Source organism: Mercurialis annua, linkage group LG1-X (assembly GCF_937616625.2).
Source record: "Mercurialis annua linkage group LG1-X, ddMerAnnu1.2, whole genome shotgun sequence".
NCBI lineage: Eukaryota > Viridiplantae > Streptophyta > Magnoliopsida > Malpighiales > Euphorbiaceae > Mercurialis > Mercurialis annua.
This window is the reverse complement of record NC_065570.1, coordinates 1682783-1697078: the sequence shown is the minus strand read 5'-3', so window position 1 is coordinate 1697078 and position 14296 is coordinate 1682783. Positions and strand designations below refer to the sequence as shown.

General features: G+C 30.5%; 1 protein-coding gene and 1 long non-coding RNA gene across 4 annotated transcripts; both read right to left on the bottom strand.

The window, feature by feature from the left end:
• Positions 1-598: 598 nt before the first annotated feature.
• LOC126680596 (uncharacterized) lies at positions 599-3917 on the bottom strand. 3 transcript variants are annotated; one of them, XR_007641243.2, is made up of 5 exons: positions 3465-3917; positions 2246-2354; positions 1262-2169; positions 1093-1185; positions 599-1029 (listed from the first exon to the last, which is right to left on the bottom strand). It is a non-coding gene; the product is annotated as an uncharacterized LOC126680596 (long non-coding RNA). The 3 variants fall into 3 exon arrangements; XR_007641245.2 differs by lacking the exon at positions 2246-2354 and having other exon boundaries at positions 3465-3916; XR_007641244.2 differs by lacking the exons at positions 1262-2169; positions 2246-2354 and having other exon boundaries at positions 3465-3905.
• A 463-nt stretch (positions 3918-4380) lies between these two features.
• LOC126679453 (alpha-farnesene synthase-like) lies at positions 4381-14061 on the bottom strand. The gene is made up of 7 exons (XM_050374491.2): positions 13830-14061; positions 13075-13342; positions 11963-12335; positions 6838-7056; positions 6589-6736; positions 4927-5178; positions 4381-4820 (listed from the first exon to the last, which is right to left on the bottom strand). Exons 1-7 carry the CDS (start codon positions 13965-13967, stop codon positions 4521-4523), a joined length of 1698 nt encoding a protein of 565 aa, XP_050230448.1. The 5' UTR covers positions 13968-14061; the 3' UTR covers positions 4381-4520.
• Between the last annotated feature and the right edge of the window lie 235 nt (positions 14062-14296).

Here is a 14296-nt window from a genome sequence, read left to right as displayed (position 1 = left end):
CAGGGGTCAAACTATGTATTAAGCCATAGAAGAAGAGATGCCAACTTTATATTAACGGCGCCAACGACGATTGTTACTCGAACAAGGACGACTAGTTTATCTTGTCGACAATTGATCGGAGGAACTAAAAAGAAGCAACGACGATGGTGCAAGTGCTATGACGTTAAGGATAGGAGGCAACAACAGTAGCAAGAACAAGAAATCATTAACGTGTCGTCACTACAACAAAACTGCTCTACTGGGGCGATTTTTTTTGCATCTAGGGGCGGTTATAACCGCCCCTACAGGTTATAGGTCCGTTTCAAATTCCACCCTTAAAACGCCGTTTTTCCGGGCGCCACTACTGTACAGAGGCGGCTTTTGCAACTGCCGGGGTAACTTTTATATCTAGGGGCGGAATATATAACCGCCCCTACGTACTTGTATCTTTTAGGGGCAGTTTTTGAACCGCCCCAAACTATTTTTCAATATTTATATATCATATACTTAGGGGCATTTATAACCGCCCCAAACATTTTTTTTTGTTTTTATATAAATTGTATTTCAATATCCAATAGTTCTGATTACACCAACTGCTTGAATAAACACATAAATCTGATTACACATAAAATGCTTTTCATTGAAATTAATAATCAAATTTTCATAAATCATTCTAAACAATCATCCAATAGTATGCCTTTCAGTAAAACTAATAACCAAAATTCCATAAATGATTCTAAACATTGTAATCAGTGGACTTCAAAAACATCCTGCAAAAGGAAGCACATTGCTTGGTGATGGAATGATGCCCCTACTAATATAAACCCGAGGCGGTTATAACCGCCCTTATATTCCGCCCCTAGATATAAAAGTTACCCCGGCAGTTGCAAAAGCCGCCTCTGTACAGTAGTGGCGCTCGGAAAAACGGCGTTTATAACTGCCCCTATATTCCGCCCCTAATAGATACAAGTACGTAGGGGCGGTTAACTTCTTTCTATGGGTCGTGTCAAAAAAAGTAAGTCGGTCAGGGGCCACCCCACTTTGTATGTCCTAAAAATACAAAATTTTGTTAGAGAATTAAATTAAATTTTATCGGTGTAAATACATAATTACCATTTCTTTTCGAAGTCTTGCATAGCTTTTTCTTCCAGTAGTTTGCTTGTTTTTCTTCTTATTTGCATTGGCAGTATTTATCTGGCTCAATCTCTACAAAACAAAAAAATCAGTTATACAAATTATTATTTAGAATAAACAATCAAATCACATATGGCTAAATACTAACCTGACTTCTCTCAGTATACCATCCATTGACCAAAATACGCCATTGAGTTATTTCAATCCCTTTTGGAACATCTGTTTTGACTTGTTCCTTAGATTTATCTCAGCTGTAATACTGTAATTTCAGATCAAATTGCACTAAAGTCAAAATATCATCACGAAATGACTTATAATCTTTGTTGTCCCATCTCGGCATATCCAATGGTGCATATTTCCCATTCACTGCAATAGTTCCCAAGAAGGATCCAAGTGTTGCACCTTCTCTAGAGCACGGAACTCCAAATCCATCCGCCTCTACAAATATCTTTTCACCCTTTTCCATATTCCATATAGTTGTGGATGCGTCTAATAAGTGATCAATATTGAGCACTTTTCACATAAAATCTGCCTACTAACAGAAGTAAAAGAATGATCATCTTCTTCTTCATGGCCCATATCAAATGCATCTCTGGGTTTAATTTTGATAACCACATGCCAGTTTAGATTACTTGGATCTTCCACATAGAACACTTGATCAGCTTGAGAAGAAAAAATATACGGATCATCAGTTACATTGTCACCCGTATGAATTAACCGAGAGAAGTTAACTAATGTATACCCATATTCATCTTTTTTCATTCCAGCACTACGATGAACATCAATCCAATCACGTTTAAATAACACAATCTTGAAACTCCCATAGTAATTTAGTTCAATAATATCTCTTAGTTTTCCAAAGTATTCCACACCCCCTCCTTCTGATTTGTTAACTACACCGCTATTTTGGGTCAGTCTTTGCTCTTCACGGGTCTTGGTATGAAATCTAATTCCATTAATAATGAAACCAGAAAATCTTCTTGCTACCTTGTTAGGACCCCTACCTAGGGCCATAATTTCAACAGAGATATTCGAGTCACGCGCTAGACCTATAACCTATAAGATTATAAGAATAAAATAAGTGTAAACTCTAAAAGTTAAAACTACAAACACAGTGAACTATTACACCAACCTTGCTGTGGAGCCAAACATGAAAATTTTCATTTATCAGTACTTCCAGGTCATTTGGATTTAGACGATTCTGTCTACGCCGTTTTCGTTTCTCGATATCAATAAACTCTCTACATGTATAAAAAAACAAATTCATGATATTAAGACTAAACTCATCATGATAATTCGTAACATCATGTTAAAGCTAAACTTACTGGCGATATTGTATGAGTTGGTCGCAATGTCGTAGCATAATCTAGTTCAGATTATGTATTCATATTTGTCTGCCTACTTGGCCATCTGAAAAGTGATCTATTTGATTGATCATTATCAGGCCACTCATTATCTTACTAAGACCTCTCATTTCTCCTTATGTAAACAATGCAAAGATAATAATGGCCTGATCATCCATTATCAAAATGCTAATATAATGCAGCTCAAAATTTTATTATTAAAGAATGAAATGTGTTCTGATAAAGGTCAGATTCCTTATGTTTCATGTCAATGTTTATCAAATATTTAGACTTTGCTAGATGATATTATTGACATTCCACCGCAAATAATTAAATAAATAATACACCACAAATATTTATATTAAACCATACTCGACTCAACTAATGCTAAGTTTGGCCAAAGTGGCTTCTATAAATTTTTATAACTCAAATTGAGATAAATTTACAATTAAAGCAAATTATCCCACTATATAGCACGAAAACGTCAAAAAAATCTATAAAATATTCTATGACATAGACTATTTTGTAATCACCAAATTTTCAAAATTTTCCTAGGAATGTCCAAAAAGAACACTGTCGCGTACAATTCAATGATATCTGCCTATGCAAAAAATGGCAGGGTTATAGATGCACACAATCTATTTGGTAAAATGCCTAGCAGAAATTTAGTGTCTTGGAATACTATGATTGCTGCTTACTTGCATAATAATAAGGTTGATCAAGCCTATGATATATTTTGTTAAGGTTGATCATGCGAATTCATAAACTCCTAAAAATCAACACTGAAAAACATTAGCAAACATATGATATCCTTAATCAAACACAATAATAATGCAATGTTACTGGACCACATTAAGTTATTGCCCTTAATGCAAATTCATAAACTCCTAAAAATAACCTAAATCCCCAATAATTTGTCATAATCACAATAGTTACAACAAACAATTTGTCATAATCACAATAGTTACGGCATGAATTTCAAAAATAAAGTTGAAAACCAAATCTGACCTCTCATTGATATGAGATTTGCTGCTAGTGCTCGTGAGGATGAGAGAGCGATTCAGCTGCTAATGGAGTGAAATGAACCTAAGTGAAGTGAGCGATTCAGTTGCTAATAAAAACCGCTTCGTCAATGTTAGTGAAGTAGAGTGGAGTGAATCAGCTGCTAGGTCAGATTCGCCATTGTTAGTGAAGTGGAGTGGAGTGAATCAGCGGCTAGGTCAGATTCGCCATTGTTAGTGAAGTGGAGTGGAGTGAATTAGGTCAGATTCGACATTGTTAGTGAAGTGGAGTGGAGTGAATTAGGTCAGATTCGCCATTGTCACAGTGTTTGAGTTGAGAGGATGTGAGGCCGACGAGAAGAAGAATGGAAAAAAGAAATTGATTTTGCTAGGGTTAGTTTTTTTTAAAAGAACCGCCCCTAGGTTTATACAACTGCCCCTATAATACACAATAATAGAGGCGAATTCAAATGCCGCCCCTATAAAACACTTTAAGTTTTAAATGATAAATCATAAGGGCCTTTCAAATGACCGCCCCTACGAAACCGCCCCTGTATCTCTATTTTGTTGTAGTGCATCTTCAAGAACCACTCGATGCACTAATATTAGTTTAATCAGAAAGGAGAGAGCACATCCGTCGCCATGGAGCTGTAAGGTGGAAAAGACTGTCCGCTTGCATTTTGTTAGATTGATAATATGTAAATATATAGAAAGTTAAATGTTGTCCAAATTTTATGAGAGATTTAGGTAAATTTTTCTTATTTTTTTGAGTGATTTCTACACATTTCAAATTTGTGAGGTAAGAATAATATAGAAGTGCCATTTAGAGGATTTATGTGGAAAGCCCATTAATAATCTTACATAAAAAAAATGGATCCAAAAAACACAATCCATTATTAATGTTTACAAATATTTCATGGGCAAAGTGGAATTTGACTTGATAATATTAATTGGTAAAACTTACAACATCAATATGTAAATTGACCGATCATACATTAAACATATCAAACTTTAATTGTACTACATATATGTCCACAATGCATCTAACCCTAATAAACCATACTTATAGTTTGAGTGGATCGACGAGGAGGGAAAAAAGTTGCTTCTTATTTTGACGATCTTGAACCCCAAATCCATCTCTATTTTGATACAAATTATGCGCCACTCGAGCCATATTAATGTTCACATTCACGAATAATTGCAGCTCATAATTAGGTGATTGAACAAAGAATTTTCCATTTAATTTCTTCCATGAATTTTCTATCATTTTCTTGATGTGATTTCTTGATTCTTCCTCTGAAATATTTTTTTCTCGCATATTGCATACTATCGATGACGCGGCGTCTCCTCTTTCTTGCTCGGCCTGTTCATGCAATGCCCGTAAAATTATGATCTCGACGATTATTAACTATTTTTACCACTAAACTTTTATATTATTTCAGTTCGATCACAAAACTTTAGTTACGTACCACTGAAGTGCCTAAATCGTTACAGAGCCGGATGACTACGGATATATTGTGAAACAAATCTTGATTAGTCTTGAGATAATGTAGCATGTCGTGTGTTGATTCTTGATTCATAATTGCGAAAAATGAATGAACACTAAGGATACTGCCTGACGATGAAATACAAGCATTATTCATATATTCTTGCAAGGATGGTGTGTGCCCTTTATTATACCATTTTGCCTCCACAAATAATGCTTCACAGAAATCTGCCCACTGAGAAATCAAATTCAAGCACAAAGTAATTGAATTAGAAACATTTAGGATTAATAAAGAGGGAAGAAAAATGATAAAAGGGTCATTTTAGTCCTTCAACATCTCACCACACTTATGCAAGTCAAATTTGGCATATTTTAGTAAGTTAAATTAAAATTCTTCAAAATAAGTTCAATCACATATATTTAGAGCACGTAAAAAACAAATGTGAAGTTTAAATATAAATATATTAGAATTGGTATAAGAACTTAAATTTAAAATTAATATTTTTGTGATTGCTTTTTCATACTGAATATGTCAAAGTGAAAATAAAAAACTATCAACTTGTGATCAGTGCTGAATTTGTAACGGAGTCTTTGTCACAAATTTATGTTAGAAATGTGAAAGATTTGACAACGATGTAAGTTCAATTTCAAAATATACTTAATTAATACGTAAAATTATAATGCTTTAAAATTTTAATATATCTAAATATAAATACCAAACTAAAGTGTTTTAAAAAATTACATCTGTATTTTCTTAATTCATCATTTAAAACACTATTAGAAATATTATTTTTGATAAATCGGTGGGAGTAATTAATTATAAATTGATGAGAATGTGACAATCTATCCACATGCTTATCAGAGTGTTTAGGTTCAACAATAACCAAAATAACTAGAACTAGTTTATAGGTGGTTGAACATTCACACTTATAAACTCATTTATATTTGTTCTCTTAATCAATGTGGGATTATCTTTAACACTCCCCCTCAAGTGCAACCGGGATTGGACATCCGGTTGTCACTTGAAATTGACTCCCCCTGAAATTGTAAATGTGATGTGATACACAGCGTCAACACCGGACCGGGCCGCTGGGACTGGACATCCAGACGGACAACCGGGTGATTAAGATTCCGGGCCAAACCTGCTCTGATACCATATTAGAAATATTATTTTTGATAAATCGGTGGGAGTAATTAATTATAAATTGATGAGAATGTGACAATCTACCCACATGCTTATGAGAGTGTTTAGGTTCAACAATAACCAAAATAACTAGAACTAGTTTATAGGTGGTTGAACATTCACACTTATAAACTCATTTATATTTGTTCTCTTAATCAATGTGGGATTATCTTTAACAAACACTAAAATTGCATATCTAATTGTATACTTATTGAAATTGGCTAAAATTGTTGTGAAGCTCTAAAGTTGGGATAGAAATAATGAAACTAGAAGCGTTAGTTTTTTTTTTTAGGGATAGAAGCGTTAGATTTGTAAAAAGTTGAAAAGGTTTGAATTTTTTAAAACATTAGGCTGTTTCTTATAGCATGAAATTTTAACTGAATGGTGGACGTCTCGTAAATTAAAGGACTGAAATGATCCTTTCATCAAAGAAAAATCTAAGGGGCTAGTTAGCTTTAATACCACTTGTTTCAGGTGAGTTTGTGTTTGTGTTTGGTCCCATCCCATTTCTGTCTGCATCTCATAGGCAGTTTCATGAGTGATGCTTTGAAGTGCATCGAAGCATAATTTCATACATTCCGGAAGTTTTTCTATTTCTTTAATATCACCCCTGAATTAAAACAAAAATACAAAAACACCCAACTTTGGTTAAATTTTGCCAACTTTGTATGAAATATATATTAAAAATTTCACTAATTACTTTATACTAACCCATTAATAGCTTTAGTGAAATGTTGTAGTTCTTCCAACGAACCATAAATGTCATAAACATCATCAATGATTAATACCATAATAATCACTTTGGTCAGCCATCTTCTAAAGGAGCTGTACTTAGGCTCAAATACAAGCCCTACGGTGCATAAAAAACTTTCAACTAATCGATCCCTCGAAAACTTTAAATTTTCAATCAGCCCCAAATTTCTCCACCACCTGTGAGAAACAGAAAAATTAACCAATGAGATAACAAACTATTAAATTATGAGAGATTTATGGATTTACCTAAAAAAAGAAAATAATTTGAATTTCTACCTCAACACGGAAAAGTCAACAAAAATACTCCATGATTTGGCCACTTTGATATTTTTACTCTCCATGTCTAACTTATTAGAATTTTACTCTGCCTTTATAATAGGCTTCTCTGACACACTCTCTTTTTTCTTTCTCTTTCTTTCTCTCTCTCTTTTCATACCTGACGTCTCTTTCTTTCTTTTTTTCAAACTTTTATTTTGTTTACTTGTTTCAAACTTTTTTCAAACTTTTTTAAATTAGATATTTTTTAGGGCTTTTTACATAAACATCTAACATTGGTAAAATTATATCTTTTATACGGGTAAGAGTTTTCAATATGAAAACTACCATCCACGCTAGAAATTATTACTTTTATACGGAGCAAATATATATACTACTCCAAGTCAAACTCTCATAAACCAAATAATTTTCTCTCTCCTTAAATTTCTCTCTCCTTTCTCTCTCTCAACTCACCTTTTGTTCTTCGCACCAATCCGCCTCCGCCGTTCCATTTTCATCGTTTCTCTTCCATTGTTCCACCTCCATCGTTCCACCTCCGCCGTTCCGTCTTTGTCTCGCCGTCATCTTTCTTTTATCGTTTTGATTTCAGATCTGAATTTTTTTGTTCTTTTTTTTATTTTCAGATCTGTAATTTGTTAATTTTTTATTGTTTTTTAACCATTAAACATGTATAAAAGAGTATCTTTAGAGAATCTAATACTCATTTCATGTTATGTAGAATAATTTTTTAATTTTATGGAATAAAATTCTGTTATTTCTGCATTTTTCTTGTGATTCTGCTTTTTTTTTTAATTCTGCAGAACGATTTGTTGATGATGACTGATTGCTGAATTATTGTAATATCACACTGTTGTTGATTTTATGTTGATATTATGTTGATATCAACTGATTTTTTTTATTTTAACATTGGCAAATAAAATAATATTATATGTGAAATAAACTAAAAAATTACATTAAATTAGTTTGAGACTAGATAATGATATGGTAGCATCATGGAAGAAGACAAATAATGAAGTTGAATTATTGTAATGATATAGTGTTGACATTGTGTTAATTTTCGGTTGATATTTTGTTGATTTTAGCATTTGTGAAAAAGAAAATAATGATGTTAAATTACTATAGTGTTACAATGTTGATCATATGTTGATATTGCGTTAATATTATGTTGATATTTAGTTGATTTTATCATTAACGAAAAAAACACATTATATGTGAAAATAAAATAAAAAAATTGAAATTAAATTGAAAAAATGTTGAAAAAATAAAAATTAGTATAAAAAAGATTGAAAAAATTTAAATCAGTTAGTTTATTACATATGTTGATATCAACATAACATCAACACAATATCAACACAAGATCAACATTGTAACATTATAATAATTCAATATCATTATTGTCTTTTTTACCAATGTTAAAATCAACAAATATTAACCGAAAATCAACATAATTTCAACATTTTAACATTACAATAATTCAACATCTTTATTTGTCTTCTTCCCCAATGCTAACATATCATTATCTAGTCTCAGTTAATTTTTTATTTTTTTAGTTTATTTCACGGACATCATTATCTTATTTGTCAATGTTAAAATCAATAAATATCAACTGATTATCAACATAAAATTAACATAAAATCACCAACACTGAAACATTACAATAATTTTATCAATCTACCATCATCAACAAATCGTGCTGCAGAATTAAAAAAACGCAGAAATATAACCAAACATAGTAAAACTGCAGAAATAACATATTTTCATTCCATAGAATCATAAAATTATTTTATGTACATGAAAATTAGTATTACATTCCTTAAAAATAATCTTTACACATGTTTAATGGTAAAAAAATTATTGGGACTTAAAAACAGTTAATAAAACAATTTCTAGATCTGAAAATAAAAAAGAAGAAGAAGAAGAAGAAGAACGGTGAATCTTTTTGTCTCAAAATCTGATCATATGCCTTTAATTTTTTTTTAAAATCGTTAAAAACTTTTGATATCTATTCTTCCTTCCGACAATAAACTCCGATTCAGATCTGAAAAAGAAAACACAAAAATAAGAGAACGGCGGTGGCATAACGAAGGCGACAGTGGAGCGGGACTGAGACTTGATGAAGGGCGACGACTATCTGAAGAAGAAATCGTGAGAAGAAGAAGAAAAGAAACCGTTAATTTCAGAGAAAAACGAAGAAGAAACCGCCAATACCAGAGCTAAGAAAGAAGTTCGTAAAAAAGAGAATAACTAAAAAAATTAGGTTAAGAAAGTAATAAAAGACTGTATGAAAAGTAAAGAAAAATTTTGGCCCGTATAAAAGTTATTGGGCTAAGAAATCCCGTAAAACATATAAAAAGCCCTATTTTTTATTTCTTCATACTTTAAATTAACAAATTTGCTATTATAAATTACCAATAAATAAAACATTTTCTTTTCATTTATTTCAGTATTATCAAATATTTTATAATTTATAAATATATACTACTATTTAAATATTTTATTATATTAATAGCATATTCAAAAATTATTTGAATTAAATAAAAAATCACAGTATCACATTATCATATGATTATCACTGTATCACTTTATCATATGATTATCACAGTTTCATCTTAGCATGTAATTATCAGTGTATCCTATCGTATTGTCATCTTATTATCATATTATTATCAGTATCGTATGTAACAGATTATTATATGATAATGTGATGATACTGCTGGATAATATTAGACAAAATCATATTATCATGTGATTATCACAATATTATATTATCATATGATTATCACAGTTTCACCTTATCATATAATTATCAATATATCATATTGCATTGTCATTTTATTATCATGTCATTATTAGTATTGTATGTAGCAGATTATTATCATCTCGTTATCATAATTTTTCTGTAATTTGTTTTTATATAGGTATCATATTATCATACCATTATCATTTTATTATCAATAAGAACCTTATCATACTACTCTATCTTCACATTATCATCTCGTTATCATATTTTTTATGCATTGTTTTCCATATAGGTATCATATTATCATACTATTATCATAACTTTATTATTTAATTATTATCTGGTTATCACTGGTATCATGAATCTTTTAGTAATTATATTTTCACGTACATTATCATCCAATTATCGTATTTCATTATAATCTAGTTATCATACTGCAGTGTTATATGATAATATTATGATAATAACATGATAATCAGATGTTTTTTTTTTCATGCAGTGTTATGATAACAAAATGATAATATAGTGATAATAACATGATAATCATGTTATTATCACTATATTATCATATTATCATACTATTATCACAACTTTATTATTTAATTATCATCTGGTTATCACTGGTATCATGAATCTTTTTGTAATTATATTTTCACGTACATTATCATCCAATTATCATCCTACTCTATCTTCACATTATCATCTCGTTATCATAATTTTTATGCATTTTTTTCTATATAGGTATCATATTATCATACTATTACCATTACTTTATTATTTAATTATCATCTGGTTATCACTGGTATCATGAATCTTTTTATAATTATATTTTCACGTACATTATCATCCAATTATCATAATCTTATCATATTTCATTATCATCTAGTTATCATACTGCAGTGTTATATGATAATAACATGATAACCAGAGGGTTTTTTTCCTGCAGTGTTATGATAACGAAATGATAATATATTGATAATAACATGATAATAACATGATAATCAGAGGTTGTTTTTAATAAAAAAATCAATTTTTTCTGCAATGTTATGATACTTACATGATAATGCAGTGATGATACTCATATGATAATCAGAATCTGTTTTTTTTTTTGCGGAAAATCAATTTTTGTGTATAAAATTGTTTTTAATGCAAATGTTTAGATCTAAAAATGAGAAAATTCAAGAGTAATTCTTTTAGATCTGAAAATTAAAATAAATCGTATTAATCACCACGAGTTGAGAAAAAATTTCCAAAATTAAATATAAAAAACGGCGGAGCAATGAAAGAACGGCGGCGGAGCAATGAAAGAACGGCGGCGGAGCGACGAAGGAACAGCGGCGGAGCGATGAAGGACGGCGGTAGAGTAAAGAAAAAAATAAAGAAAGAAAGAAGAAATAAAAAAGAAGAAAAAAGAACCAGAGAATAAGAAGAAGAAGAAGAAGAAGAAGAAGAAGAAGAAGAAGAAGAATAAAAGGATGAGGAGAGATGAGAGAGAAAAGGAAAGACAAAGATAAAAAAAAGCCAACTGTAACATGATAGGAGTAGGAAAAATATACTTGAAGTAAAAAAATAATAAATAGTAGGTATAATTATAATATAAATATGTTCTAGAGTAAAAAAATAAAAACATTAAAATTGTGAGGTATTTTTTATATCTTTTTCTTGTTGAGGTAGGAAATCAAATTATTTTTAAAAATAGAGTATTTATCCTAATTTTCTCTTAAATTATTCTCTTGCACGGTGTTAGGCCTATTTTTAACAATAATGGATGATATCTATACTATATTTTTTGTCGTTTTGGTCCAATATCTATGTGAGTTTTGTCAAATATATTTATTTGTTAGTTGATCTAATTAGTAAAATAAAATAAAATTTAGCCATTTAACTTATTTTTACAACAGAACTAAAAATTATCAAAGCAAAGTTTACATGATTTAAAAAAGGATTAACTAGCTATAATTTATTCATTAGTGAGTAATATTATTTTTATAACTCATTAAATTTATTAATAGACTAGTTATATCATAATAGACTATAATATAGTTAATTATAAATATGCATACGTACCTGGAAATATCTTTAAGGTCTTTTTGGAGTGTAGCTTGGGACAAATTGAAGTTAATTCTAGCCAACTCAAGTATAATTTTGTTAACGTTGTTGTCTTCCAGCTCAAACATATTGATTTGCCATTTGACGTCAAACCACAGAACTCTCCGATGAGATGGGACCTCCAGAGCATGGATCACGTGCTTATAAAGGTTGGTGTCAGACGGTTTGATATTCTTAAGAATTGTGGTTGAGAAAACCTTGGCATCTTCCATTATATTTTCACCTTCTAACCCTACGTACGAAGCCTCGTAAACCTCTAAAACTCCATTGTTGTCTGAGCATGTCCCTCTCAAGAAATTACCCGACTCGTTCAAAAAATCACTGAAAATATCTGGGCATGTACGTTTTGCATGCACCATTCAAAAATCCATGGTCAGTTCATATTTTAAGGCTTAAAATTTTCTCCGGATACTCAACTATAGATATTTTACATAATAGTTAGGCAAGATATTTATATATAACTACAACTTTAGCCAGTTTATCAAACGTATCAGTCATGTTATATACATTATCATCCTTTCGAGTTTCGACCATTGCTATATAACCTCAATTGATTTGGAGTTGATGTGACGTGATATTACATACGTCATGTAAAATTAATTCTATACACATAAACGTACCTATAACATCACGCCCCATCAGATCCAAACTGATTGTAGGTATATATAGCAAAGGTACAAAAAGATGATGGTAAATATGGCACGATATGATAATATTTGACCAACATGCAAATTTTTTAGTTAATTATAAACATTTTGCCTAATATAGTTACTATCGCTTTATTTGTTATATTTTGGTAACTTAATTTTTATATTTATATCAACAGGCCGATGACTATAGTCATTCAAGTAAAAAAAATGCTTATGTGACAACATACTTGTTGGATTACCATATAAATTTTCGTTCTCACATAAGCAATTTTTAATCTGAAATGCCATAATATATAACTTTCCGTTGATGTAAAAATAAAAGTTTAATCATCAAAATGTAACTAAAAAAAATGATGGTAAACGTCTGTAAAAAGTCTATAGTTCAATAATGCAATTTTTTTAAGATAGATTTGTAATTACCTTGTGAAACTAAGTAACCATGTTGTCTGAGAAGCCTAAAGCGTAATGCAGTAACGTACAGATTTTCTTTCACATCAAATTTGTTGTTCTTGAGAGATGAAGCTATTGCATCTAAAGCATTCTTGATTTCATCTTCGAAGAAGCTGGCTAAACCTACCTTAATTATGCAATCAATAAGCTGTAATTTAGCTTGTAAATCTACTGTTTCGACAAAAAAATGTTTAGCTTCTTCTTTTAGATAATCAGCTTCAGTTTTGAACTTCTCTTCCTGCAAAAATAAATATGTTATATATCATCACATTCTGAAGCTCTAATGACCACTTTTCCTTTCATTTTATGAGAGAATTAAAACATTTTTAGATTTTTTATAATTCTAACATAAGCTTTAAAATTTTATGATTTTAGTTAAATTTTAAACGTTGGGAGCAATTTTAACTAATTCGCTCCAATTAAATTAATAGCGTGTGTCTAATCTAGTGTGACCTCCATGCTGTCAATAAACCATGCCTCTAAAATTATAATTAAATTAAAGTTTTGGTTAAAATCGCTAAACGTCAGAAAAATTTGAAATTTCTAGTCCATTAAAGCTTGCCGTGTAAGGTTAAAGGAGGTTGTGCATGCGCTATTAAACCGATTGGGACGAATAAATTAAAAGCGCCGCAAACGTTTAAAATTTGACTAAATTGTAAAGTTTAAAAGGTTAAAAAATTAAGCCTTAAGAAAAGGACTAATTGTCATATTAAAGAAGTACTTACATCAAATGTGGTAGAAAGTGATTGCAAAAAATCATATTTCCAAATGTTAGGCTTATAATTGGCAGACCGTCTTTCTTGTGAAATTCCCAATGCTTCAGAAATGGAGTGGCATTGTACAAATTGTTGTTTATTTTCCATTATGTGATTGAAAATAGAGAATATTGAAGAAATAGAAATTAGGCGAAAACGAAGAATTTAATTGCTCCTTTTGGTGATTGACCAAAAAAAAAAAGAATTTTAGAATTTTTTCAGCTGAAACAGATTAATTGGAATGACTATATCTCCCTTCTAGCAAGGGATTTTATAGGCAATGAAACTTTTAAAAATTAATGTCAAGATTGTGACAAGTCTATATACTATAGGACATCCATCACATTGTCTTGTTGATTTTTGATAATTTGTGGTCTCGCATAACCTAATGTTGGTTCGTAAGATATAAATGTAACTTATGATATATTTTTTTATAG